The sequence below is a fragment of the Mycena indigotica genome, assembly GCF_014461135.1.
Source record: "Mycena indigotica strain 171206Taipei chromosome Unknown Mind.scaff0007, whole genome shotgun sequence".
Taxonomy (NCBI): Eukaryota; Fungi; Basidiomycota; class Agaricomycetes; order Agaricales; family Mycenaceae; genus Mycena; species Mycena indigotica.
In genome coordinates this window covers 2,360,413-2,388,101 of record NW_023503006.1, presented here as the reverse complement: position 1 = coordinate 2,388,101, position 27,689 = coordinate 2,360,413, and the positions used below count along the sequence as shown (strand labels likewise).

The 27,689-nt window shown below is 49.7% G+C and overlaps 9 protein-coding genes across 9 annotated transcripts; 4 read left to right on the top strand and 5 right to left on the bottom strand.

The window, feature by feature from the left end:
• Positions 1-134: 134 nt before the first annotated feature.
• Positions 135-2,315, bottom strand: MIND_00850900 (Zn(2)-C6 fungal-type transcriptional factor; the record flags this gene model as incomplete). Its single annotated transcript, XM_037365172.1, has 9 exons — positions 135-351; positions 412-955; positions 1,003-1,036; positions 1,083-1,254; positions 1,298-1,344; positions 1,397-1,509; positions 1,560-1,934; positions 1,979-2,145; positions 2,194-2,315. The coding sequence occupies 9 exons, from the start codon at positions 2,313-2,315 to the stop codon at positions 135-137; spliced, it is 1,791 nt and encodes a 596-aa protein (XP_037218414.1).
• Positions 2,316-3,770: 1,455 nt separating this feature from the next.
• Positions 3,771-5,970, top strand: MIND_00850800 (Iron reductase; the record flags this gene model as incomplete). The annotated part of the gene is made up of 5 exons (XM_037365171.1): positions 3,771-4,149; positions 4,195-4,597; positions 4,650-4,827; positions 4,882-5,017; positions 5,072-5,970. The coding sequence occupies 5 exons, from the start codon at positions 3,771-3,773 to the stop codon at positions 5,968-5,970; spliced, it is 1,995 nt and encodes a 664-aa protein (XP_037218413.1).
• A 3,753-nt stretch (positions 5,971-9,723) lies between these two features.
• MIND_00850700 (uncharacterized protein) lies at positions 9,724-12,868 on the bottom strand (the record flags this gene model as incomplete). Its single annotated transcript, XM_037365170.1, has 12 exons — positions 9,724-9,897; positions 9,944-10,018; positions 10,066-10,437; positions 10,488-10,687; positions 10,738-11,602; positions 11,654-11,678; positions 11,725-11,841; positions 11,890-11,999; positions 12,045-12,158; positions 12,203-12,292; positions 12,341-12,499; positions 12,554-12,868. The coding sequence occupies 12 exons, from the start codon at positions 12,866-12,868 to the stop codon at positions 9,724-9,726; spliced, it is 2,616 nt and encodes an 871-aa protein (XP_037218412.1).
• Positions 12,869-13,018: 150 nt separating this feature from the next.
• MIND_00850600 (uncharacterized protein) lies at positions 13,019-14,076 on the bottom strand (the record flags this gene model as incomplete). Its single annotated transcript, XM_037365169.1, has 4 exons — positions 13,019-13,564; positions 13,613-13,705; positions 13,733-13,855; positions 13,903-14,076. The coding sequence occupies 4 exons, from the start codon at positions 14,074-14,076 to the stop codon at positions 13,019-13,021; spliced, it is 936 nt and encodes a 311-aa protein (XP_037218411.1).
• A 31-nt stretch (positions 14,077-14,107) lies between these two features.
• On the top strand, positions 14,108-14,453 carry MIND_00850500 (uncharacterized protein; the record flags this gene model as incomplete). Its single annotated transcript, XM_037365168.1, has 2 exons — positions 14,108-14,154; positions 14,204-14,453. 2 exons carry the CDS (start codon positions 14,108-14,110, stop codon positions 14,451-14,453), a joined length of 297 nt encoding a protein of 98 aa, XP_037218410.1.
• Positions 14,450-15,354, bottom strand: MIND_00850400 (54S ribosomal protein l4; the record flags this gene model as incomplete). Its single annotated transcript, XM_037365167.1, has 3 exons — positions 14,450-14,779; positions 14,829-15,007; positions 15,054-15,354. The coding sequence occupies 3 exons, from the start codon at positions 15,352-15,354 to the stop codon at positions 14,450-14,452; spliced, it is 810 nt and encodes a 269-aa protein (XP_037218409.1).
• Positions 15,355-16,669: 1,315 nt separating this feature from the next.
• MIND_00850300 (AAA-23 domain-containing protein) lies at positions 16,670-21,740 on the top strand (the record flags this gene model as incomplete). The annotated part of the gene is made up of 23 exons (XM_037365166.1): positions 16,670-16,707; positions 16,754-17,099; positions 17,144-17,319; positions 17,371-17,711; positions 17,760-17,938; positions 17,988-18,311; positions 18,363-18,676; positions 18,726-18,818; positions 18,865-18,992; positions 19,037-19,133; positions 19,179-19,308; positions 19,362-19,574; positions 19,623-19,828; positions 19,891-20,107; positions 20,136-20,305; positions 20,352-20,673; positions 20,726-20,845; positions 20,901-20,953; positions 21,006-21,091; positions 21,143-21,210; positions 21,268-21,464; positions 21,519-21,626; positions 21,683-21,740. The coding sequence occupies 23 exons, from the start codon at positions 16,670-16,672 to the stop codon at positions 21,738-21,740; spliced, it is 3,984 nt and encodes a 1,327-aa protein (XP_037218408.1).
• A 72-nt stretch (positions 21,741-21,812) lies between these two features.
• MIND_00850200 (Diphosphomevalonate decarboxylase) lies at positions 21,813-23,136 on the bottom strand (the record flags this gene model as incomplete). The annotated part of the gene is made up of 3 exons (XM_037365165.1): positions 21,813-22,739; positions 22,791-23,037; positions 23,090-23,136. 3 exons carry the CDS (start codon positions 23,134-23,136, stop codon positions 21,813-21,815), a joined length of 1,221 nt encoding a protein of 406 aa, XP_037218407.1.
• Positions 23,137-23,631: 495 nt separating this feature from the next.
• MIND_00850100 (Nonribosomal peptide synthetase 12) lies at positions 23,632-27,680 on the top strand (the record flags this gene model as incomplete). The annotated part of the gene is made up of 22 exons (XM_037365164.1): positions 23,632-24,181; positions 24,230-24,252; positions 24,301-24,331; positions 24,385-24,473; positions 24,520-24,706; positions 24,762-24,820; positions 24,867-24,971; positions 25,027-25,148; positions 25,204-25,233; positions 25,278-25,383; positions 25,431-25,603; positions 25,656-26,087; positions 26,138-26,233; positions 26,285-26,390; positions 26,437-26,689; positions 26,735-26,806; positions 26,855-26,875; positions 26,924-26,973; positions 27,023-27,182; positions 27,234-27,263; positions 27,318-27,499; positions 27,546-27,680. The coding sequence occupies 22 exons, from the start codon at positions 23,632-23,634 to the stop codon at positions 27,678-27,680; spliced, it is 3,012 nt and encodes a 1,003-aa protein (XP_037218406.1).
• Between the last annotated feature and the right edge of the window lie 9 nt (positions 27,681-27,689).

Here is a 27,689-nt window from a genome sequence, read left to right as displayed (position 1 = left end):
TACCTGGTGCGTTGCGTTTTGCTCTTCTCACTGTGCTGAGTCATTCCTAGCACACTCTTTTCATCTAGCACGCATCACATTAATTACGGATAATCTGTACTTTCCGCTCGCAATTCCATGACATTTGTAGCCATTTACATCCCTATCGACGAATCTGTCATCATCCATGAACCGTCCAACAAGAACGACATGGAGGCATCAGTTCTCTCCGGCTGCAGGAACAACTCGGGCACTTTGTTCACACTGGTCTTGAGGCAGTACGCGGCAATATGAGAATCAAGACGGTCAATGATCCTATCCAGATGGAGAGATACTTGAGAATACCCGGCGAATTTGAGCGCATTCCCCAGCCTGGAAGGCAGAGTAGTTGGTTAGTCATATTACGCGCTTGATATGAAGGAGCAACTGAACCTCTCGAAGATAGGAAAGTGGGTATCAGGGATGCCGCCCGACGAGTCCGCCTCGTCTGCAAGAAATTTGGCCCAATCGGCGAGGTTTGACCAAGCAACCGCATTTCCGGAGAGAGGATACGACTCGATGCAAAGGATGCGCTGTAAATCAGGCACAGCACTACAAACCAACTCGTATGCTTGCTGTCGAAGAGACGCCATCCTTGTTTGAGCCCACTTGGTTGTGCTAGGCATTAGGCAGCCCACATGCAGAGGAGTTGACTCAAAGAGTTCGTTAGCTGTAGACATGGCGCGTTCCTCAAGCTCGCGGTGGAGCGTCAATGACAAGCTGGCAAAGGCGACTGTCATAGCAAAAGCGCATGATCGAATTTCTGGAAATGTTTCAACACGAGAACGAAGCTCTGCATTGGAAATGTGTCGAATAGCTGCAGCGTCCGGAAATTCTATGTCAGAGAGACAGTACGAGATCAGGGATTGCATCGTGGAAAGTGTGCTAAGCAGTTTGACGATCATGGTTTCGGATGGGGGAGTTCGTCGTGCAAAATCTACATTCTTGATGAGAACGTTGTACGACAGAAAACGTTGTTATGACCACTCAAAAGTTGTTCGTAGAAATCGCGCGTAAACTGTGACAAGAGTAAGGACATATTCCTGACGCTAAGATTCAGTTACCTGAGTCGTGTGAAACACGAAAGGACGAATGCAGCTAAATACGAGTGGAGCGGTTGTGTTCTTGAAGTTATATGGTGACGGGTTAGAGGATTGCTGTTGTACCATGTCGAGAAGTGAGTCCAATGGAGGCGGAGGCGGGCCTTTGAAGAAGAACAACTGGTCGGCATAGGACCTAAGGATGTCGGTGACCGATTCCACGGACTATCGGCACGTACACGAGAACTGGCTTCCGATTTATCGCAGCACGAAGGCCTTCCGCCATCTATGACGATAGTAAATTTCACAAGTCCTATTTAGCCAACGAGAGGAGTTACTAGATAGCTAGCCCACATGATCGGGGCAGGCTCTTGGTCGGAGAGCGATGGCGCAATCGCTCGTAGATGAGAAATATAGGCTGAAGCCCAAGGGCGAGAGCTCTGCTCAAAATCTCCACGAAAGGTATCAGAAAAAGCAAAATAAGTGAATATTTATGATTACTTTCTTGCAAAGTTTCGAGAAGAAGACAGCTAGCCATGTTCATCTCCGATGGCTCCAACATTATGCGAGCCATACACGCCATGGACACGGCATTGTCAACCAACATTCGACAAACTGGAGCCCTCCTCTCTCCATAGCTTCTCAAATCTGCGCCAGGAAAGAAAACCGTCGAGTCCGTGAGGGACTCTGGGTGTGGTCCAGGCCCGATAATGCTTGGACTCCACGAAATGTGAGCACCAACGCAGCACATGCAAGTTACCAGGACTGCAACTTGCGGCGGAAGGAGGTCGATTCGCCATGATGCTGCTATGAGTGTTTTTTCGAGGTCGAGTCGGTAAAATATTGGGTGGCCTTTCTCGGGCATTTCAAGGAAGCCTGTTCAAATGAATAAGTGCTTCACAAGCGGCATAATGGCAAACATTTGAACAGATGCTTGACGAGATCTGGTGTTAATATCGGAGAGTACGACAGCTCAACACTGCGGGTATCTTGCACGGTTATTATGGTAGAATGAGATGGCTCTTCGTTACTGGTACCCAAAAGAGATTTTTTCGGTCTTCCTCGAGGAGTATAAGTCGTCTTACATCTGGGAGCCTATCAATTCTCAAGGCGGTTAGGCGCTGTTTAAACCCACAGTATCCCTTTCTCTACACATCGAGGGCACGGCCCATTTGGTGTTGAGCTCGAGTGGCACAGTACTCTTTTGGCTTTGCAAGAGTCACACGCAGGTGGCTTTTTCGGCTTTGTGGAAAGCATTGGTGGGTGTCCGACTCAAGAATGAAGGGCAAGCATTTGACAGTGGGGATGTTGCAGCTGAGCACTCAGCTGCGGTTTGCGGTGACCGAGTTTTCACAACGTCGTTCGGCAGAGTTCGGCCCGTGATTCCGTGATGTCGAGTGATTATCTAAGGCTTACCACTCCTTCAAGTTCAAGTTTCAGCAACTCATGAAGTAGGGCTGCTCAATTCTTAGCTCGCTTAGAAAAAAGCTGTTTGATGTGACAATCCCATTTTTGGCAATGCTTATGGCCAATTTTTTTTCATGCACTTATGGCTGGCATAGGGCTAACATGCCTTCCAACCATCCCCTTTGAGGCTTATATTCCTCCTTCAGTCTATTCCTAAGCTGCTGGCACTCTAGTCAGCCACACAGCGACAACCAAAGCCCAAAGCCCCTGTCCTTGTCATCTCGTCATCAGTGCATGGCTGGCGTGGAGGAAGGCGAAATCAATCAATTTCTAAAAGCGGAGCGTAACATCAAACAGCTTTTTTCTAAGCGAGCTAAGAATTGAGCAGCCCTAGTCATCTAACACAAACTATAACCCTAGCAAATATCGTCATTTCAATCAGCCTCAAATCATTCCAGTTCAACGGAATTTCTCTCCGTATCTGCCACAAATTATTATAATCCTTTCACTTTTTGTTCATTTCTTCTTTAATCGCCATATAACTCTGGCCTGATCTCAAAAGCTATTTCAAGTCCTACACCCAGCGTCCACCTCTTTTGTCAGTCGTTTCCTGTCAACTGGATCCAAGAATAGGCTTGGAATAGCCCGACGAAGTGGCGGCCCATCATTGCCAAGCCTTTTCACTTCCAGAGGTCCATCCTTTTTGCTTTCTCCTCTCACGAGCCGAATGTCTTCCACATCTTCCACCTCTCCGCCCACTCATGAACCTGCTCCTCCGTCACACCTGGAACGCATCGCACATGTGCTCTTTGAGCTGCTCCTTATCTCTGGCTGCTCATTTATCCTCACCGCTGCACTTTTGCCCCTCTTCAACCTTCATCCTTCATTGTGGATTGTTGCACGGGTTACGATTGTTTGCACTGCCCTCGTTGTGGCCGCAGTGGAGGGGATATTTGGACGACAAATCACTGACGAGGAAGAGGAGGAAGGATTTGAGGAGAAGGGATCTTTACATTGGCGTGAAAAGCACGAGATGGTCTAGCATTTTCTGGTGAGCATAGGCCGTCCGAGTCCGTCTGTTGTCAAGTGCTAGTAACTGGTTTTTGTTCCAGATCACGCTCATTTTATTACTCTTTTGGGCCTTACTTGTTTCTTTGGGACGGGATTTATGTCTGAACCACCATAAATTGTACACACGATATACTTAGCACTACCTCAAATAAGTTTGATGAGTAGCCTGAGCGGCAACTACCGATATGGGAATATCATAGCGGCTTTCCTTTCCCTGCGACTACCACCTCAATCATGACCAAGGTCTTAATTGACCATGGCGCGCCACCCAGCATTCCTCTCAGCGAGCTCCCTTATCAATCCTACACTGAAGACCCCAAATGGCAGATGCGCTTCACAGCGATGTGGCTTTCGGCTTTGGGAGCATGTGTTGTTCTAGCTCTAATCCACGGTTCTCTGAGGTTACCAAATATCCGCGATGCATTCAAGGGTTTTCTTGGTATCCGAGTAAGAGGGCTATACGAGACTGTGCCATGCTGTCTGGACGGAGACTTTCCTGAGAAACGGCCAGTGATCGAAAGTCGGCCAACCCCGATATTCGTTCGCATTGGTCGGACAATTGGTGGTCTTCGTCTATGGAGTGCACCTGGGATCCCTCTGAATGTGGGGCAGAGTGCGTCGTCTTTCGATTTCCTCTTCGTTTTTCTGATCGTTGCAGTGTTCGTCATTGCGGGCTATGCGGCATTCGTTATGACCTGCATCGTCATCAGAGTACCACTTCAAGAGAATCCCAACCGCGCCGGCTTCATCGCCTTGGCCTCACTCCCACCTGTCTTCCTCTTTGCGGCCAAAAACAGTCCACTGACAAATCTGCTTCTTGGTCCCGGAGTCGACTACACAAAGCTCAACTATATCCATCGCTGGGCTGGTCGGTTTCTCTTCATCGGGGCGCTCGTTCACGGGTCCCTCTGGATCAGAAACCATGTAGCCTACGGTCTTCCCATCCTCGCGCAGCAGAAGGAAAGCTCCGGCATTGCTGCATTTGGTGTCCTTGGCATCATCATGATATCGACCATTGCGCCGTTACGTCGATACAGCTATTCCGCATTCCTGGTCATCCAGTAAGGGACTTCCTTAAACATTTCATAGCGCTGATGTTGTGCCTTTACAAAGCTACTTGACATTTCCTGCCTTTTTTGTCACCATCTGCTATCACACTATATACGCACGCCCATGGATTTTCCCGCCCCTTGCATTCTATGGAGCCGATCTACTTCTCAGGTTCCTCCGATGGAGAGTCGTGGTTGGTCGCGTTGAAGCTAAGGGCCAAGGCAGCGCAGCCATGAGCTTGGTCAGTCACTATTTTTCTATACATACTTGAGTAGATACTGAGCCATTACGTCAGATTCACGTTCCTCTTGCCGCAAATGGCTGGAAAGCAGGCCAGCATGTCCAAGTTCGTGCAATGTTTGGCGGACGAGCGTGGGAGTCGCATCCTCTGAGCATTTGCTGTGCTGTTCCCGGGGAAAGCTGCTTAACCAGTTGAGTTGAGTTTTTTTCTGGTTGCACACCGCAGCTAAAAAAAATGGATACAGCACCAGACGGCGCGCCGATTGGAATGCTTCTTGCTGCGAGAGCATGTGGTGATTGGAGTCGGAGCTTACATAGCTGGGCGCAAAACCCAGACTCCATATTTGTGAATGGCGAACAACAGTCTTCAACTACGGAGGACAACGCCCAGCGAGTTGACGATGAACTGACCGGCCGTGACGCACATCTTATTCTCGAAGGCCCTTATGGTGGACCAACACTGAATCCCGACGACTTCGAGAGTGTACTGATGTTTGCGGGCGGCAGTGGGGCAACTTTCACGCTTGGCGTTCTAGACGCTCTAGTCGCCCGCAGTGTTCCACTGGGAAATCCAACCGATGCCCAACCCAAGACCACACGTGTGGTTTGGTGTTGGTGTGTCCGCTCATTTGGCGCCATCAACTGGTTCGCCCCATACCTCCTCCAGATAGCCCGACGCGCCGCGCACAAGTCTTCTCCACTTGACCTGCGCATCCGTATCTTCGTCACGTGTCTCTGTGACCCCGACGCTGTTCCTCGTATTCCGGGATGCACGGTAACAGAGGCCCGGCCAAGCGTGAAAGACGTCCTTGCAACGCTGCTCGATGTCAATGTTGTCGATGAGTTTGATTGCTGTTCTCCTGTCGCCGGAGATGGTGCGAGCGAAAACTTGAGCACAGATGACCTCAAAGGCGCAAGCATGGCAAGGACGACCAAGACCCCTGCTACCAATGCTCTTGATAGCGAGAAGGGTGTTGGTGGCGACAGCACCAGACACCAGCCTCATGGCGGCGTCGCTGTGTTTGCTGCGGGGCCTGGTGGCTTAATACGAGAGGCTGGTAATGCAGTTGCCAGTGCGAACCTGAGCGCGGTCGGAATGAGAGCGGGTGGCGTCTCGTTCTGCGCGGAAGCTTTTACCGTGTAATTCGTGCTTTTTGTATATTATAGAGAGGAGAAATAGTACAGATGTTATTAGTAATATCTCACGATCGTACCCGCCCCTGCAGCCTCTGCGATGGCCATTCCACCAAGACGCATCTGCTGAGCAAGCGCGTTGCTCATTTGTAGTTGCATGTTCTGCCAAAGACTGAGTTGAGTGGAATTCTTGGTAAGAAACACCACTTGCCATCCGAGCCGTTGCCATCTGCATCGACATTTGGTCCTGCTGCATAAGAACTGGGGAATGGAAGATGAGACAGAGACAACAATTAAGGGAATGGAGACGAACTCATGCGCTCTTCTGGCGAGTTTGCTATCTCCTTCAGGTCGTTGTACTTCTCGGCGACGATTGGCGGGAGATTCCAGTGCATCTTAACCTCGCTCGCGCCAGGTTGCTTAAACTTCAAGAAGAAGTACTGCGAATCGAATGAACACAGTGTTGACCCGCGTTCAATAGTCCATCCAGTGTCGTATTGCTTCAGGACCTTGTAGAGCGGGTGGGCTTCGCCTTGACGCGCGACATCGTCGTCAACATGGGCCAGAAACCCCGCTTGGAATATCAGGATGTGGTTATCGCCCTGACCGAACAGCATCCCAGAGAAGACATCGTCAAAGCTGTCGCCGATCTGGTCTCGGGCGCTGGTTATATGCTCAATAATTTCATTCGGCAACACCGCATTCCATTGTCGGTAGCCCTTTCCTTTGAGGCAGTAAAATGTGGGGTCGGCGCGGTGGGGAAACGTGACAATGTGGGCGTTGGCGATTTTCTCGGCAAGACCTGGGTCGATGTCTCCGTTATAAGTGTCTGTGCCGGCCCCATGAGCACATAGCAGACAATATAACGAAAGCCCTTGCAGTTGTCCGTCGCTACATCATAGCAGATCCACGCCTTGGTGGCGTTGTTCATGCTTGCGTTTACATCGCATCATCACCAGCTAGTAAGACGCGGGAAACGAACCTAATCCAAGTCGTCATACTGACATTGAGCTTGTTCTTTGCGTGGTCGGTGAACCCTTCAGGCATGTTTGCCACATGATACCGTCTGCCATAGCCAACGAAATATGAGTCGGGGGTGGGGCCGAGAACGATGATGGTGTGGGGGTCCATGGTGGTTTGCAGCAAGTGGTTCCGTGCGGTGCTTTATACTAACCGCAGGGCCTGAGGGCGGTGCCGGCCCCGACAAGCATGGCTCAGGATTATACGGTTCATTGACAGGTTGGCAGCTGTCACTTGCGCACATGATCGTTGTTTTCATTCCCGGAGGCAGGCGCCAAGCTGCGCCAAGCAGGAATTGGTCGTCATAGTAGGGTCCCTAATACAAGACTCGAAGAATAAATATAAGTGTACAATGGTCGTTGAGATGCATCTGCGAGTGATTGTGAGTAGAAAAAGAAAGACTGGTTGTTGCAAAAGTCGTGATCTCATGACAATGGAGTTGGATTCAGTCACTTTTGGTTCTGATGCAGTCTTATCAAGCGGTGGCCAAGAGAGAGGAGAAATTGAATAGCTTACGGAGTTGGGTGTTTGCCGTTGCTGCTCGTCGCTCCAAAACCACTCCGGACACACTCCGGGGTGGCTTATCGACCCCCTGCGTTTGGCATTGTCGTTTTCAACGGAAGAAGAGGAGAACCCGGACCCCGATCCGTTTGAGAATGCCGAGCTGGAGCTTGACGAGGATGTTGAAGAAGCACGTCTGCCATGAACAAGCCCTTTAACGCGCTGCACAAGGCTTGTGGGAATATGAGTTGTTGGTGGAGGAGGGGACTGTTCACTGATCGGAGGAGCAACACGGATAGCCGCCGTATCGACTGGTGGTGCCCCAGAGCCCGATCGTGGACGGGGAAGTCGGTCATTTCCAAGTGAAGGAGCAGGCATCGCCAGCGACTCGGGTGGAACGGGCGTAGGAAGTGGAAAGGGTACAGCCGGCTTAGTCACAGACGAAGCAGGTGCAGAGACACATGAAGCTATCGAAACACTCGAGCTACGTCGTTGGAAAAATGCGGGTCGAAGACTAGTGATGGAAGTCCGTCGTGGATTGGGTTGGGCGGGATGATTGAGAGACATGGAAATCGTGGGTGGGCATGGACACTGGAAGCAAAGGGTGAAATCTATGGATTATATACTCACAGGGACAAAATGAGGTCTGGTGCTCCCTATTCCCCACCGATATTGTCGTATTGCACAAAGCTGGCAGGGAGGTTCTCAGACCAGTGGAGCTACAGTATTCACCAGCCAGGAGGCCGCGGGCGACTTTGTTTCTGGTTTTGGTTCAATGGCCTTTCGAAATCATTGTCCGGGTGAAGTTATCTGCGACGGAGCGGGAGCATGCACTATGCGGTGCTGTGATGTGTTCGAGTTCCAAGGCTGGATTTTGCGCCAAAGGAAGACATGGTTGGAAGTTCATCAGTTGTGCTGTTCATCGTTGAGGACGAGGTTCTAAAAAAAAGGTCATCCCCGATCACGTCACATCTGTATAACGGGACCGTGGGAAGTCGGCAATCGCGGGCTGTGCAAAGCGAGATAAGAGTACCCCTGACCCAAACTCGATGTAAGTATCTCCCAGAAAATAACGGGCGACGTTGGCGGAGTATGAGGGGACTCCCAACTTTTACGATAGCCTGGCTAAATGATGGCTCGGCGTAAAGTGGGCGCCGAGAGAAAAAAATAAAAATCGTCATTATCAGCGCCGAACATTAGCCGATGCGAATGCTGTGCATACTTAACTTGAAGCGTTTGTTTGTTTGCTTCCCCCACCACCATGTTTGAGTCCACACCAGCCAGCCCACTACACTCTCCGGCGGACTCCCTCTCGGCGCGTTCACCTAGGCTGCGACGCTGCCGGACTTCGTCTTCCTTATACTCTACTGCACCCAAAATCTCGCTTGCCCTCCCAACCAAAACGGAGCCATCCATTTTCGTCACAGTACGAACTGGAAACCATGGCGCATTCGCCCCAACCGCGGATGCCCACTCCTCCTTACAGTTGTTTGTGCGTCCCAAGTCTCGAAAGAGCCTGCCGCCACCAGTTCCGTCGCTCGACATTCCCCAAATAAGTCGGACGGCTTCGTCTATAGGCTCGCCTGTCGTTCTTGGAGAGTTTGATCGTGGTTACACACCTTATAAACCTCCAGCGCCAAGCAACGACAGATCGAGTACTCCCCCGTTACTCGCCTCTGTTGAGCGGCGGTCACGACTTTGCAGCAACCAGGTCCACTGTGCAACGTGTGGCGTGCTCGGTTCAAACTTTCCATCATGCTCTCATTGTGGCCAGGCGTGGTGTTCAAGGGCTTGCCGTCTGCCTGGTGGCCGTAAACATACGTGCCCATTTGGGATCACTATCGGGTCGCGCACTCCCGGCAAGTCAATACCACCGATAGCCATTGATTCTGTCTCGTCGCATCCTATATGCATTCCCTCTACACCCATTCCACAGAGACACTTTTAACTTATCCGTATGTACTTATCTCTCCTTTTTTTGTCCTGTTGTAGTACCCTTATGGAAACAAATCGTTTCAGAGCAGCGTCAAATTACCATTGAACAGGTACAGTATTATAAGAAAACACTACGAAAGGGCAGTGGTGTGGCAATAAATATTCGAGTCTTTATGCGAGGTGATGCTGGAAGAAGAAGAAAAAATGCTGAATGCAATGCGACAGTGATACATCCCAGTCCCTGAATATTGGTGTCGTGGCGGTTCGTAACTTGACTTGAAAAACATAACATAACAAAGAGTGCTGGTTAAGCGGAGGTGATCGTCTTGCGTTTCTTGCGTGGAGGTTGTCGATATTCTGTGTCATCCCCATCACTGTCTGCGACATCGAACAGCGGGTTTGGTCCAGAGGATCGGCGCTCCTGCTCATCGGAAAGCCGCAGTATTCGCAAGTTGACGTTCAATGAGCGCAAAAAGTCGTTCTGAAATCAGATCAAATAAAAGCTGGACTCACTAATGGCGGCCGACCTTTGCGACTCGTATCTTTCCAACGACACCTGCTGCCTTCCCCTCTTCCAAACGCTTCTTTCTCTCTTCCTTATACTGATAACTGATCAAGATGTGCTGCCAGGACACCAGATAACACATACCTTTGCCTCTTCTTCCTTGAGCAATTCGCTCAACGCTTTGATCCACTGTTGCAAGTGCGATTCATGGGGCTTCCTCTCCTTCTCGACCTTGGTGGCCCGTTTGCGCTTTGCGTCGCCTAAACGATAGTCGATGAATTCGTCGTTCAAGTCATCCACTTGAGCGATAGCCTCGTCGTCCGAGTCCGGAACGATATACGAATTGATGCTGGTCACAGAGCGTCGAGGTCGCTTTTCGCCAGTCTCTACCTTGACCTTGGCAGTCTTTCCTGGCTTGATGTCCGCATCAGGCTCTAGCTTGATGGGCGATATGTAGTCGTGTTCAGAGGCATAGAAGGGAGCACCTTCCCTAATTCGTTCGAATAAAGTGTAAGCCTATGCGACTTAATTAGCGGACAAGCATATACAATAAAAGAAGGGCTGACAGCACTGGAAGTTCCTAGTTGAGCAAGGATTTTGAAGTGTTTGAGGGTAAGTGGTACCCGTGTTGCTGCGTCAGATCCTGCAAGATAACTGTACAAGACTCCTCCATTGTTGTTTACGATGCTGTGAAGGAGAAACACAGCGGTGACCGGACTGCTGGCAGAGAATTCCGACTTGATTAATGCCGACACAGTGCGTGTATCTAGCTAGAATTGGCGAAAAACTGGGGGAAGGTGATACTTGACAACGCACCAGCTGGATGCCTGGCGCTGTTATTAACGCTGGCTGAGGTATACATAAAGTAACGTCGCCGTCTTCCTTGGTGTCTTTGCGATGCCTCGTCACGTCGCAGCATAACAGAGAGAGGTTCCAGCCCAATCGAGCCCAGGTCGCGTACTATTTCTGATTCACTAGCAAAGTTGCTGTCTCCACCAATGCTCGAATGATCTTCGTCGTCAACTTCCATCTCCTCATCCGTGTTAACAACATCGTCTTCCTCTTCGTCGTCCTCATCATCATCTTCGTCGTTCTCGGCCTCTGAATCACTATTGGAACTAGATGCAGAGACACCCCATGCACATCTCCGTCCAAGTTTGGCCCGATACCCTGGCTTCAACTCCTCTATAGATATTTGGTAGTTCTCCAAAATAGTCTTGCTAACAAGACGCTTGATGCCAGGATAAGCCTCGAGTAAACGTTTGAGAGTTTTGCCTTTGTTTTCACGCGTAAGACATCTCAGAGCGACTTCCTCAGCCAGCGCTCGCAAATCAGCACTGGTGACCTTTCGCGTTTGGCTAGGCGAGCTATCAGATGCAACCCCTGTTCGGCGAAGGTAGTCGAACATCGGCTGATGTCGTTCAACAAACGCGCTCAACAGAATGTCTGTCGCATCGTTGAGGGTAAGTGGTCCGAGGCGCAGAGGGTCGAGACGCTCCGTCATGGCGTTGACTGCAACGTATGGTTCGGCAGCAAATACTGTCAAAAACATGGCTCGTCTGACAAGAGGGTCTAGATCTGCAGCCGCCTTTCCTGGGGGAGGCAGCAGGAAATCTTTGTACAGTTTCGTGAGAATTTGACGAGTTGTCGCCGTCGTTATGGCACGGGCTTTCAAGAATAGCTATAGGACGTCAGTTGGGCTCAATGAGACAACATAAAAGAATGCCAAGACCTTGATAATGTCCGTCACCAAGTCCCTAGTCCCGTGAACATTATAGTGAGCGTAATCAGGAATGAACATACGTCAGTGAGAATGCCAGATCTCCCGTTCGATTTAGCTGTTTCAAGGCCTTATAACCTGCCTCATTAGAATCCGCCTCGATGCACACCTCGGCCGCGACAGTTCGTGTGATGAACATACTGTAAACGGGTCAAAATTGGTTCCAATACGAAAGTTGAGGAGGAAACCTGGCATCGAGACGACACAGTTCGCGGACGTTGGAGCAGATCTCTTCCGTATGAAGTTGAACAGTAGCAGAGGAGCGTTCAAACATTTTACGGAAGACGAAATCGCGATACTGGGCTGGTTGAAAACAGAGTGTATGGTTGTTCGTGTTGCCTACCTTGGCATCCATATGGAAACCATTTGCGACAGCATATGGAAGAAGTCGCGGTTCGATAGCAAGCGCAAGAGGAAGTTGAGTCATGAGTGGGTCACGGTTACAGAATGGCATGAACTACAAGGGGTGAGGGATTTATGAGCAGAAGGACAGCGACGAACGTGGTATGTCTCGAAAATTTCCCGTATCGTCTCCCATGAGACGCGTGGATTCTCGTATCTTGCTTCCTTAATGAAAGTTGAAAAGAGAGTCTGACTGAAGTGAGATTCAGGCAAGGAGAATTGAGCATGGATACCTACCCCATCGTCCTCGTGTTTTGCTTTAGGAATATCATCCCCCAGCCGTTCGGCGGCGACCAACAGGAAATTCGAAAAATTCGCGAGAGATACGGTGCGAGCCCAAGGGGTCGAAGGTTTGATAAAATGGCTGCAAGTGTAAAAATAGTGGTGAAACGCGACCTAACCCACAGTCAGCGAATGAAAGTGCATACGGGATTTGTGGATGCCATCTACCTGAACCAAATAACGTGAAATGACGGCACCACTCGTGAGCAAGATATTCAGCACACTTGGACACAATAACCGGCCACGTCCAAGGGCGTGGTAAAGCGCTTCATTCTTTCCGTGGCGAATGATGAAATATTGGGCAACGACCCAGGGTATGCGCGAGACGCTGTTAATACGTCGGTTGACTTGTGAAAATGCACTTGGGTCGGAGAGGGAGAACAAGAGGAGCTGGAGAATCTCTTCTGGACATGAATTGAAGAAGGCGTTTGGTGCACTTTCGGGGGCTTTTCCATCGCTAGGGTAGCATTCTGGAGTGGACATGGCTGCGAGGCCAAGCAAATGAAGGTAGGATGGTAGACCACGAAAAACGCCGACGAAAGAGATGGAGGTTGCGAAAGGGACTGTCACGATCCGGTCCGTGCCACACTGACAGCAATATTGATTAGGTTACATTTTTTGGTCAGCAACGCCTCAAAAGGTTCTATGGTATGCGGCTCTGTAAATCCTCCATGACACTCGCCAATCCCGCAAAGCCAGCGACTTGTTGAACGCGTCAAAGTTACATTTTTCCAGCCGCTCAAGAAAGCTGGTCACGGGAACGCCAGCAAGAAAGACAGGCATTGCCAATGCGGGAACTTTACCTCCAAGTTCTTCTTTGAACATGTCCCGAGCAGTGAGCAAATGGTCGTTGGCCAGAACAGCAACATCATAAACAGCACCGTCTATTCCTGACGCGTCTCCGCCGTGTCGAAACACTTCTTCTTGCTTGACCCCATGCCGAGCGGAAATATCGAGAGGAAGAGGCAACTGTCGGTTGGCAGCATGATGGGGGAGTCCTCGGACTAGGGTAGCGATTGTTTGTGCGGTCCCGAGGTGTGAAGCGGCATGAGCGAATGTGTCTGACCCTCCCAAACCTCTCAACGCCAAGAGGAGATATAACACACTGGAGGCTACACTCTCAGCATGGGCGACTAGTCCTTCTGATGACTGATATGTCCCTGAACGCAGCTCTGTATCCTAGAAACCCCAAATAAGTGACATTTAGGAAGTAAACACGGCATTTACTCGGGCATCGACAATTCGCTTGAAATAGTATGCTGGAAGGTCTGCTGCTTTGGTCGCTTGATGCAGGGCAAGTGCAATAGGATGTCTTGGAGGCTTGTCCTGTCAGTTTAGGTGTGAGACGAATGAGCCAGGATTGAGACTGCTTGCCGCAAATATGTCGCGAACCGCGTCGCGCCAGAATTGAATCCGCATCGCACCAATTGTTGCGTTGGACACGCTATCTTGTATCATCGCGAGCTCTGTCTGACATTCCTTAAGATAGAATCGCGGAGAAACCCAGCTGTGCTCACCGAAAAGGCTTTTATGGCAAAATATGGTTGCTGCAGTGGGCCAGACCAGAACTTGCCAATAAGAAATGAATCGTAGTCGTGTTTTCTGACAAAATCTTCGCAGTACGCGGCTGGGTCGACATTGGTCGAGAAAGCGCGTAGTCGTGGTTGACGAATGGAACGAAGTAAAATCATCACATGAGGTCATGCCTAGAACCTGACAGCAATGTCGCATTCGGGACTGCAAAAAGAGGTCTTGAGTCTATACAGACGGTATTTTTTCCCGCTTTCCAACGCCCAAGGGTTAATGGACAATACTTAGAGCACTCCGCATCCCGCGCTCAAAGCCGGAGGCCAGTCGATCCAAATGGAATCTGATGTTGCGCTATACTTTTCGTACTCAAGCCGCACGAGCTCATCCAGGCGCATTTTCGACAATTGAATATCTCTTACGAGCTGGGCGGAGACAAATCGACATGTTTGAGCACCCCTCGGTGAAAGACTGCCACGTTTCGGCCGAAATGCAAAGTTGGCAAACAGAGCACAAAAATACTAGTCGATCCCAAACTTAGACTGTTTGTACTGCTAGCCTTTCTTTTTTGCGTTGCATCTTTTGCTCCTTTGTCCACCTGGGCCTCTTTTCGCCTTCTATGCCTCCCCGTCGCGCCCTCACCTTCGCTCCAGCCCGAGCCGTTCGTCCTGAACGCTTTGCAGTACCATTGCGCAAGGATTCTGCGTGTTTACGATGCATTTCTGTTGTTTCCATGTTGGTCTTAGCTTTGAGAATAGCCGCTTTGGTCTCCGCTTCTCGCTCAGACTGAGCGAGCTCAACAGCACCTTCATAAGCTAGTCGTCGCTCATTCATGATAGCCTTGATGCGAGCCATTGATTTTCGACACTAAATCCATCGTTAGCTATGATGGCTAGCTGCTAGGAATGCAGCGCACCTTGGCAGCATTTTCGCGATTGATACGGAAGGGAGGTTGAGACATCGACCACAGTCCGAGCTGTCGCATCTCTTCCCTCTGGGTTGCAAGAAGATTTCGCTCTCTGAGCAAAACGTACCACAATGTGTGGAGGTCTTTGAAACTCTTGACTCTCAGTTCTGAGGCTTGCCATTCACGGCCTGTCTACGCGTTACGTTTGATCTAGTCGCACAAAAGAACGCGCACCATTGAAGGTAATAGTCGGGTCCGTGAAGGTCTCGTATTGGTCATCACGAATTAGGTTTTCTCCAGACCTCCGCCTGAAAAAACCAAACAGACCATGGTCTTGTGAGAGTTGAGGCGCTGAAGGAGGAATAAAGGCCAAGGTGGAGGAAGGTTGGTAGGGTTTTATTATGGGATCAATATGTTCTGGTTCATCTTTCGTCGGTTGTTCAGGAGACGAGGCCGCCGCCTTTACGGTGGAAGAAAAAGCGCGCAGGGAACGTGCAGTTCGCGGTCGAGCTACACGAAGGAAAGAGGAGAGCATAACATGTATATTGTGACTTGTTTATCTACAGCCTGTGATGTTCCGGTTTCGGCAAAAATTTAGTTTACTTTTAGTTCATAAGATAAAAGTTGGACACAGATCTTCTTCGAGGAAAGCGAGTCGCCTTGATTGGGTCATCGTTCTGGAAGATAGTTATGTCGGAGACCATATAGCGAAAAATCACTGACGATCCAAAACTTTTGAGGAGTGGAAGAGAAAAGTATTTTCTTTCTTCGGCACAAGTCCTCAAGCTCAAGGAGACGATCCCCGACATACGTCAAGAGACTAAGACGAGGAAGCAAACCCACGGCGTTTAAAACAGGCTCCAAATTCAGACTTGTAGTGTATGTCTGTATGATGATAGCCAAATGCTCCAGCGAAGGAGGGAGATGAGGAAACGTGACCAAAGTTGGTATGTTGAACAGGATAAGCTCGACCAGATTGATGCATTGTGAGATCATGGTAGTGCATTGGTTATTGAAGCGCATGAGACGGAGCGATTGGATATCGGAACAATACGGCGACAACTGCGAGGCAGTTTCGTGGCTGGGGGGGTCCCTGATCTCGAAGACGCGCAAAGATGGACCCAAAAGGGTTCCTAAAACGGGGGAAGACGAATTCCTGTAGCATTTAAGCTCATATATTGAGCAAGGCATCGTCCATTGCGGCGGTACATCCCGGATTTCAACGCCAAGCGTGAGGAACTCGATAGTGGGGAGCAGTGAGAGGAGCTGAAATAGGATAGGCGACTGGGTACTGCGGCCGCTGAGGTGTAAGGCGCGTACTCTGGTTTTCGTGAGAGCCATGCAAGAGCTAATATCGACAAGGTCTAATTGAGAAAAGGCGAAGAGCTGGGCGTCAATAATTAGCTCGTAGACGTTGGGCAGTAGCTCGAAAATAGTGTTCATGGTTGGCGCCTTAGTGAGTGAGATAGCGAACGATTTGACGTGAGCCAAGAGGGAAGGTTCGTGAGCGCTGCGCAGGAAGGCAGACGATGCATTAGCGGTGATGCGGCGATAAATCAAGCCTCTGGAAAGTGGGCACCAGGACTTGCTTACGAGTGCACAGGCACGCAGGGATTCATAATCAGGGTTATTCGTCTGTTCACTCTTGTAGAATATGTAGCCAAGTATCAGTTGTATCACTTCTGGTGGAAGTGCAGACATTGAGAAGTTACGCGTGACGTCACATCATTCACGACTCACTCGACGCGACCTCCTCCCAAACTTAGTTGATCCACAATTCTTCCTCCGACCCTAGCCAACTCTGCGCATTAAGTCTAGGTCACGCGAAATAGTCCATCCGCGGCGGGGTGATGTCGTCTTTGAATAAACTTGCTATTCGTGGCATTCGGTGCGCATTCCACCTGTAAGCTGAGGACAACGCTGAACTCATCTAGTTCTTTCGATGACAAACAAATCTCTGTCATTGAATTCTTCTCCCCTGTGACGGTCATAGTCGGCCACAACGGTAGCGGAAAAACTACAATTATCGAATGCCTCAAGTATGCGACGACTGGTGACCAACCGCCCAACACTCGCGGTGGTGCATTCATCCATGACCCGAAGATGGCTAATGAAAAGGAGGTGAAAGCACAAGTAAAACTTCGCTTCAACTCTGCCAACGGGACACGCATGCTTGCGGTCCGTAACCTTAGCGTCACTGTGAAGAAAACTGGGCTGACAATGAAGACTCTCGAGAGTATTCTTGCTTTGGCGGACGCTAACTCTGAGAAAGGTGGAAAGGTAGGAGTGCTGCCATATACATCCGGTCAACTTATCGCAACTAGAGGAGCGCAATTTCAACCAAGTGTGCTGAAATGGATCAGGAAATCCCTCAATTACTTGGCGTATCCAAGGCCGTTCTCGAGAATGTCATATTTTGCCACCAAGAAGACTCTTACTGGCCGCTTTCTGAACCTTCAACGCTCAAGAAGAAGTTCGATGACATCTTTGAGGCAACGAAGTACGTGCTTCTATTGTGCAGTCCATATCTTCGTCGTTAACTATAATTCAGGTATACTAAAGCCCTCGACTCTATCAAGTCTCTCCGCAAAGATCGTGTTGCCGAACTCAAAGCGGAGAAAGAGCGGTTAGAAGGGCTTGCGAGGGAAAAACAACACGCAGACAAGCTTAGGAGTCGCATTGTTGCTCTTGGGGATGATATCGCTCAGAAACAGGTCGAATACGAGGAGACCAAGGAGAGATATGATGAGCTCGCGAAAGCGAATCAAAAGTTTTCGGACTCCGCCAGCTCCTTCCGAAACATCTACAACCAGTTGGAGCAGTACGAGGCAAATATCAAGCGGCTGAAGGAAGACTTGGAAGAGACAAAATCATCAATGCAGGAGAGATCAGGTTCGTGTTTTCTGAGTTTCAACCGTTGTCGTATTGATAAATTGTCAGAGAGCGACCAGGAACTCCAGGCCAAACTCAACAATTCGGATGAGAATTCTCGAGCGCAACGTGAAAAATTGCGGTCTCAGCGGAGCAAGGCTCATGGTCTGGAACAAAACCTCAATGAAACACGTCAGAAACAGACACAGCTGGCCCAACAACTGGGAGCATTCAAAGCTGAGCATGAGGTTTGTCCCCTCGGCCGCTGGTGATACCATAATTCATCCATACATCTAGGCTCAACAAGAGCGAATAGCCGAGCGTGAACGCCTGATTCATGCGACAAGTGACAAGTATAGAATAAAGGGGTTCACGCACTCAGGACTGAACGCAGAGAACATCATCCAGTTCACTTCCAAGCTGGACGATGTATTCGAGAAGCAGAAGAAGACAGCTCTTAGCCTCCAAGTTGTGCTCTCGTTATTCTCGTTATTGCTCACTGATCATATCCCTCAGGCGGACAGTAATGCAGAGAGCGAGGCATACAATCGAAAGCACGGTGAGTTGACCAGCGCTGTTCAAGCACATAAAGCACAACGCCAGCTTCTCCATAATCAACTGGTATCATATGAATCGTTTTAATTTGTTGCTGTTTCCTCATTGGGTTCTTAGAGCAAGGCGCAGACCTTCGTCAGGGAACACGAAGAAAAACTGGAGAGTATGCAAACCATCATGGCGGACGTCAACAGTCTCCGAGGCGACATCGAGGAAAAGCAGAACCGTTTGAGCAAGGCCAAGGCTGACGTGGAGAGCGCGAAGTATGATGACAAGATCCAAGAAAAGACCAATATTGTCAAAACGCTCGAGGAACAGCGTGATGCACTTAATTCTGAGTTCAAAACGCTCAATATGCAAAGTGATTCACGTGCGAGGCTCAAGCACTTGCAAGTAGATGTCAAGAACAAGACAGCGGAGATTGCCAACACGTTCGTGGATTTTTTTCGTCTTCACCCTCGATTCTCAACAATCAGGTAGAATAACGTCAGCTAGTGCTGCTTACCGACGACTTGTTGGCGGTGGCGAGGCTGATGCTAATACGATTGAACGAGAGGTCAATCGAGTTTTGGAGTAAGAACTTCTCCATACTTGTCATGTATTAATGACACTGCTCAAGGGAGAGAGAGCGGGAGCTCTCGGAAACTGAGCTGGACTCGACGACCGTCAATAACGAGCTTCAACAGCAGCATAGTGTTCTGTCAAATCTCAAGCAACAATTGAAAGAGAAGAAGGAGCAACTAAAAGGTACAAAGGACTCCGTTATCGAGTTGTTCTCACAGTTAATTCAGCAATGGAGAAGAAGATCGTGGACGGGTTGGAGCACCCGGCCAAGGACATCGACGACCAAATTGAGGAGGCTCGTGGCGAATTGGCCTACCGAATTTCGTAGGTTCTATCTTGGTCGTCCTTCCCAAATTACAACTTAGACAGCACTGCAAATGCGGCCAAAAGTGGGACTCAAATCTACGAATCTATCTTGCAAGATAGCAAGCGGAAGAAAGCCTGTACGACTTGTAATCGGCATCTAGAGGATCATGAGATGCCAGAGTTCGAGCGAAATGTGCGTCCTCTTTTCCTCGTCGGTTGACACTAATTTTCTATGTTCATATCCAGCTCAAAGATCGAATTCGGCGCGCCAACGTCACGACTGTCAGTGATCTTCAAGCAGAGGTTTCGGAATGGGAAAGCCTCGTCAAAGAGTTGCAAGACATGAAGCCGCACTTGATGCTTCGGGATACGCTCCGAGACCGCGAAGTTCCAGCACTAGAGGCAAAAGTCAAAGAGCTGGATGCCAAGATCCCTAAGAGTGTTAGCAAGGCAGATGAGGTCTAACAATCAGCATCTTCGCACTTCACCTCTAACCTTGCGTCACAGTTTACTGAAAAAATGACTGACCAGAAGCGGGAAATCAATGGTCTTCGCGGTCTCAAAACGCACGCACAGACGGTCTCCCGCTTACAACAAGAGATCAAGAAGGCAAACGATGAAATTGCCACTGTCGAGGAGCAGTTGTCCTTCACAGGCTCCCTCAAGACCATTGATGATGTTCAAAATGAATTAGAAGAACTCAGCGAGAAAATGTACGTAGCGGACTGGGTCCGTTTTAATTTATTGTAAATGTGAAATATTGACACTTGCCCAGCCGCAAGAACGAAAAACAGAAGGAAGCAGTGATGAAAGAAAAGGAGACGCAAAACAGTGCGATTCGTGCTCTGGAGAACACCATTCACAAGATGGAGATGAATGCAGTCAATCTTGAGGGTAAACTCCGCGAGAAGGAATCATTAGAGACACAGATCGAGAAGAACAAGCAGGAAATCCAAACCAATTCCGCCTTGATCAAGGCAAGGATCCTTTGTGTCAAGTTGTGAAGCTGACGTTTGTTAGGATGTTGACACGAAAATCATGGATGCTGGCGGGCCGATCGAAGGCTTAAGGTCGGAGCATGAGCTTGCACAGAAAGATCTTCAGGCACAAATTTCCGATGCGCAAACTCTCTTCCAAGAACTACGAGCGAGCATCGACCGACTGAAACAAACGAACAAGGGCATCGAGAAGTAGACTTGCCCATCACTGAACGTTTGTGAGGCTGATGCGTTACAGTTATGCCCGCGGGCGAAGAGATCAACTCTGGCAAGAAGCTGAAGTGGAGGCAACGACCCTACGAGATGCGATCGATACTCAAGACGGCCAATTGAACACTGCTCGGGAGGCTATTGGTAAACTTGAAAAAGACATCAGTGCGCAAGGTGCTGAAGAGGCCATCATTCGAGAGAACCTTCGGGTTCGCAAGATGATCAGGGACATTCAGAAAGAAGAGGAGAAGATGAGTCAACTTGACATAGAAGGTGCTGCCCGCGCGAAGCGTCAGTTCAACGAAAAATATGGTCCTTCGAAAGAGAAAGAGACTGAGTTACAGACCCGGGTTTGCGAATTATTGTTTTTCCGAGGGAAGAAACGTTGACGCCTCATGACAGTATTCACACCTCGCCGGTGAACTCAACTCTCAAAGGTCTCAACTAAAAGGCCTTGAAGCGGACCTAAAGGATTTCAAGGAGGTCAACAGGAAGTATACGGACCAGCTAATCAAAGTTAAGGTACGGGTACGCATCAAACGTCGGGACTGAAATAATGTGTTGGCCTACCTACCAGATGTCCGATATGGCGAACAACGACCTGGAGAAATATGCCAAAGCTCTTGACAAGTTCGTGTGCTCTGAGTCTGCCTCATGACCTTCCCAATACCGAATCTTTCAGCGCTATCATGAAATACCACTCATTGAAGATGGATGAAGTCAACGAAACGATGAAGCATTTGTGGAATAAAACTTACCAAGGATCTGGTGAGTTTCTCCTTGAATCTTGTCACCGTACCCGTGCTACAACAAAGCTAGACATCGACGGTATTAGAATAGCCTCCGACGTCGAAGGTGGCGCCTCCAAACGCTCGTACAACTACCGCGTATGCGCTGACTAACATCTTGAACTGTCTTTTTTGATTTTTGATTGGTCGCTGTAGGTCGTGATGAATAAGGACCAGGTGGAAATGGACATGCGTGGACGATGCTCTGCCGGCCAGAAAATGCTCGCGTCTATCATCATTCGCCTCGCGCTCTCCGATTCTTTTGGTCAAAATTGCGGAATTCTTGCATTGGATGAGCCGACCAACGCGTTGGATACGGAGAACATCGACGCCCTCGCTTCGAGCCTCGTTGAGTTGGTGCCTTTTCGTTCTTCCATCCCCTTGCGCTACTCATCATTTCTATGCAGTATCATCAAGGAGCGAAAGAACCATGCCAATTTCCAACTCATCATTATCACTCACGATGAGAATTTCTTGCGACAACTCGGCCAGAGCGATGTCATGGAATATTATTGGTGTGTTGGCTGGCTTGAGCACGCGTTTGGATGGCTGTTGCTGACTACTGCCATAGGCGTGTCTCACGTGACTCGCGACAAAAGTCTGTCATCGAAAGGCAGCGGTTTAGATGAGATGCTTTGCACCATTTGTATTTTTATAATGACATTTCAGCGCTCTAACCACATCATGTATTCATTTCTCTACTACAATTGTAACGATTTCGGGAGGCCGTCTTGTCCGAGTACAGAGTCTGCCTGACCAAGAACTCGAGGGCCATCGCCGACCTTGGTGTGAATCAAACTTTTGACAGCGCCAGTTTCCCACGTCTTTGCAACGTTTACATTGAAGCCAGCGGCGAAAGAGCCGGTACCAATCCCGTTCGGACCAAAAAGGCCAAAAGGGTCTTTGAAAGTCTCTTGCTGAGGGAAGAAGTGAGCAATCAGACTTATTATCTCCTTGATGTGGGCAGCCGGCGCGTAGATAACAGCATTTGGACCCGCGTCATAGGTGTACGCTGCCTTGCGCTTTCCACCATTCTCCGGCAGTAAGGCAACGCGGTTGTACTCTTCGATGACCGCAATGATAGCGCGGCTGACATCGTTCATATAGAAGATCGGCGGTGATGTGTCCAAACAAACAGCATGGAACTGGTTGGAGTCGGCCATTGTAATCTCTGCGAAGCGGTCGAAATCTTTGGCCAGGATGGCCTCTGATATTGTTTTCATTCGTTGGGGGACAACGTGCTTGATGCGGTGTTGGAGCAAGGGGGACGTTTCGACTGTCCGTTGCATACCACTCGTAGAGCTAGTTCCTTTCTTTGTATCGCTGACAACACAGATTAAAGCGTGGATGTCTGGCCAATGCGTTTCTGCCGCGATCTGAACCGCATGAGAGTCGACGCCTGAATCAAGGGTGCCTGCGTTCCACGCGACAAAACCTCCCATAAGAGATCGGCATGCTGAGCCTGACCCTTGTCGGGCAATGAGGGAAAGCTCCGTCGGAGGAGACGGCAGAGCATATAGAGCTGCCAAAGATGCTGTCAAGGCAGCAAAACCCGAGGCAGAAGAAGCTAGGCCAGCGGCGGTTGGGAAATTGTTGTAGGAAGCAATGTGGACAAAAAGTGTCGATAGCTTGCAAATATAAACTGATGAAAGTCAAGAAGACAAGAAGAAGAAACGCACAGTCGGAGCAGACGTGTCGACATTTTCAACGAGTTCTTTTCGCAATCGCTTCATTTCAGCAATACAAGTCGCCATACGACCACCTGGTTTGATGTCTTCCTCGACACCATTGAGCCAAAGACGGTCCTTTGTAAAGGACGCATCCGCGCGAGATGTCGTGGTGGAGCGAAGATGGTCCTGGTCAAGGGTGACAGATAGAGATGAATTGGTAGGCAAAATGAGCTTGGTGTCTCTCTTGCCCCAGTACCTGCGCAACAGCGTATCAACTACCCCATCGATGGCTTATCGAAAACACAAACTTGATGCAAGCTATGTTGACTGGCGCAGAGGTCGTGGCGATGAACATGGTAGAAGGCAAATCGTACGAGTACCTCCACAAACAACTTGAAACAAGCAGCCGCTACCGAATCGATCAAAACCCACGCAGCTTCTTCTTGTTTTGAACCACCATGATCACAATACCAGTGAACCATGCAATAACAAGCGGACGTTGTACTTGCGACCTCCGAGCTCAACCCGAGTACAATCGAGATTTGTCTCTTGGCGCTTGACCAACAAACTTCTGAGCGGACATTTCACGGCAAACCACTTTCCAGACTGGGCTTTGACGAACGCAACATCACCAGGACAGCAATCCGACAATCCGACTGGCACCACGTCATTCGTTCCTGAGAAAAACTTACCTGTCTCAGGCCTTTTCGGTGTAGATTCCTCCGCGATCCACCATGAGACGCATTTCTCTACAATTCCCGCCCAGTGCCAACTGACCCGCATTACTAACTTAGCACCAGCTCCAAATATTTAAAATGCAGCATCGTGCTCTCTGGTACCCCACAACTCGATGGACGCACTCTCTGAAAACGATAGACTCCAATTCGTCAAGTTCGGAGTCGGGCCGACCGTCGCGTCTCCCTTCGAATGCGTCCACCATGCATTCAAGTTTCACGCTCTCGCCAACCCCAACGCGATCGCTGTCCAAGACATTAACGACTCGATAACCTACGCTGAGCTGGATAGACGCTCTACGTGTCTTGCTGCTCGCCTCCGCAGTGGAGATGTCCGCCCAGGCTCCCGAGTATGCCTCCTCGTTGACAGGTCGATTTGGATGGTCGTTGCTATCCTTGGCGTTCTCAAATCTGGCGCTGCATACGTGCCTCTCGACGGCAAGATCGTCTCTGACGCGTCTCTCCAACACATCTTGAAGGATTCGCGGGCGGAGGTCGTGTTGACGCTTGACAAATTCTCTAATCGCCTTTCCATTTTGTCCACCCCACCACCGGCAATTATTCTCGACCGCGACCAACTCTGCGATTGCTCCGCCGACTATTGTTGCCCCACACCCGTGGACCTCTCCTCATCGACGGATAGTGTCTATGTAATCTACACTAGCGGTGCGTCATTTTGTTCACACTCATTTCGCTCGCTGATGGTGCTCGTAGGAACGACAGGCTCACCGAAAGGGGTCAGCCCCACCTTTTAAGCTTCATTCTCTCGCTCATCGTGTATTAAGGTTGATGTCTTGCACCGCAATGTCACCAATCGTAAGCTCTTCCTCGCCCAGAAGTTGATTCTCCAAACTGACGTCGCCGCGCAGTTCTCTGCCTCGAACCGGGGAATCTTGGGATGGCCCCCGGCGTGCGAGTCTCACAGTTGATGAACATATCGTTTGACATGGCTGCTTGGGTTCGTCACCTCTGAAGATTGTGTCATTTTTCTGAGCACTCCACAGGAAATCCTTGGCTCGATGAGCAACGGAGCCACTCTATATCTTCGAGGCCAATCATCCAAAGAGTGGAAGGCGACCATGAAGAAGGTTGACGTGGTTATTGGTACCCCGTCCATGCTCGCGCCACATAGCGTCGAGGATTATCCGAATATTAAGGTTGTGGCGGTCGCTGGCGAAGCCTGTCCTCCAGGTAGTTTTGACGCAATTCAGCCTCGATCGCCATCACTCATGCGCTATTTTTACAGCACTCGCAGACTCTTGGGCAAGATCCACACGATTCTATAATTGCTGCGGCCCAACGGAGGTAGGTGTTAACAGAAAAATTTATCAAATAGTTGAGTGTGTTCTAGGTGACAATAGTCAACACCATGCAGCTGCACCAAGTCGGCGACCCAATTAGCATTGGTGGCCCGATTCCGAATAATACAGTTTACATTCTCGATGACCTGATGAAAGTTCGTCATCCTCCTTCTTGACCTTCGTGTCTTCTGAAATCCTTCCCACCCGAAGCCAGTTCCCATAGGCGCCGTTGGCATTATGTGGGGCGGTGGGGCTTGCGTCTCACGCCAATATCTCAACCTCCCAGATAAAACCCAAGAGCGTTATCGACTTGACCCATTTGCGAACGACGGGTGGGCATACCTTCCTTCCTCCCATCAAAGTCAGGTACTGACTGAATTGCCGTAGGTCAATGATGTTCAACACGGGGGATCTAGGGTAAATATCGGCCTCTTGAACATGTGTTGTTCTGACATAAATAGCTGCTGGCGTGCTGACGGTACTCTCGAGCATCTCGGAAGAATCGACGACCAGGTCAAGGTTAAAGGATTTCGCGTTGAACTTGCAGGTGTGGCTGTTGCAATGGAGGTTCGTGTGAGTTGAGTAGCTGCATTCAGCTCTGACCCTCTATGTAGAGCAGCCACGGGGTCAAGGCAGCTTGTGCAATCGTGGTTGACGGCGCTCTTCATGGGTTCGTTACGCCAGAGACTATCAACGTCGAGGAAGTCAAAGCGGCGACGGCCAAGATCCAGCCATATTACGCGGTCCCCTCCCATATTCATGCCATCAATGAATTCCCTAGAACCAAGTGCGATAATCTCGTCCCTTTGATTATCTCATCTAATCTGATCTAATCACAGAAACGACAAAATAGACAAAACTGCCCTACGACAACTTGCAGTCGCGGACGACTCGTCCTCTATGAGCTCTCTTACGCTCGCCACCAATACACCCGCTTCAGAACCCGAGAAGGAGGTAGCGATCGCAACGCCGCCTTTAGCACTTGTTCGACATTCAATTGTCGGTCATGACTACCCATCCCAACCCCCGAATGCTGCGGAGCTCGACGTTAAAAAAGAATTCTGGGATGGCTACCAAGACGATGAGCTACCAGAAAAAGTCCATGGAAAGCTGCTCCGCAATTTGCGCCACCAAATCTTTTCTCTCTATCGCCGCCTCTTCGGTATTGTTTTCATCACCAACATGGCCATATTTATAGCTATCTTGGCTCGTGGTGGCGCCAACGCACAACGACTCGGCTTGATCACACTCGCTAATCTATTTGTTGCGATGTAGGCCGTTACCCGCGCATTCTGCATTTGACTTGACTAACGAGATGTAGTTTGATGAGGCAGGACTATGTGATTAACACATTCTTCAATGTTCTATGTTCGGTTCCTTCTAGCTGGCCATTGATGATTCGGCGGGTTTGTGCTCGGTGAGTTGCCGCAGTTCCATTTGGTGTTTGCCGTCATGAACTTTCGATTAGAGTCTATCACATTGGTGGCTTGCACAGTGGAAGTGCGACATCGGGAGTTGTTTGGTTGATCCTTACCTGTGGACAAGCCACCAAAGAGTTGGTTCATGGTGGCCCGGTGCGCTTGACCCCCCTTTTCCTCTCGGTCTATTTACCTCTGACAGGCTTCTATCCCCACTGTTACTGTGTCATATGTCATCCTGCTTCTACTCCTCGGCATCGTGACATTCGCTTACCCCGCGCTGAGAACCAAGCGTCACGATTCATTCGAACGCGTTCACCGTTACCTCGGTTGGACCGGTGTTGCACTCGTCTGGTGTCAGGTGGTCTTGCTGACGAATGATTATCGCGGAGTCCAGTCCCTTGCGCATGCTCTGGTCCACTCCGCCCCATTTTGGATGCTGTTGGTCATGACTGGTCCGTTTTCAACGCACGCCTCTTGCTATTGTTGACTTTAAGAAGGTTCAATCATCCTGCCCTGGACTCGGCTTCGAAAAGTCCCAGTACGGAGTGAGGTGTTGTCAAAACATGCTGGTGAGTTCATTTCCCCATGGATATCTTACTCGCCTCATCTTTCCCCAGTTCGCCTTTACTTCACGCATGGTGAGTTTTTCGTCAAGCAAATGCCGGAGTCGCTAATATATATTTCAGCCACCCCCAAAACCGGAAGTTTCGTGCGCCTCGCCGTCGATCCGCTGAAGGTACATATTATTTCGACCCCCCCTCTCGTTCGGTCTGACCTTTGCCCAGGACTGGCATGGATTTGCCACGATTCCGGTCCCGAACGAGAAAGGCTTCTCTCTTGTGGTCTCAAAAGCCGGAGACTGGACTTCGGAACGGATTTCTGATCCGCCAACGTCCATCTGGATTCGCGGAGCACCTTGTTTTGGAGTGCTTCGGATCGTTCCACGTATGTTCCATTTCCCATGCTGTTAGAGTTGTCAACTCAACTGGTTGGCAGTGTTCAGAAGAGTTGTGCTCGTTGCAACTGGTAGGGCATTTTTTGCCTGTCATCTATCTCTTTCAAGTGCTTACCCTGCGGCAGGAAGCGGCATTGGACCCTGTGCTCCTTGCATTCTCGAGAACAAAATACCGATTAGACTCCTTTGGACTTCACCAAACGTCCGAGAGACTTTTGGAGATAAGCTAGTTGATGAAATCGTCACTGCCAATCCTGAGGCCTGCATCTACGATACCAAGAAACACGGCAAGCCGGACATGGTCAAGGTAGTCACCACTAAATGGGCTTGTGCTTGAACTCACAAACTTCTAGCTGACTCTCCGTCTTGTGGAAGAGTTCAACGCCGAAGCCGTCTGCATCATATCCAACCAAAAACTAACGCAAAAGGTGGTCTACGGCGTCATGAGTCGAGGAATTCCTGCTTTCGGGGCGATCTGGGACAGTTGATTGAACAAT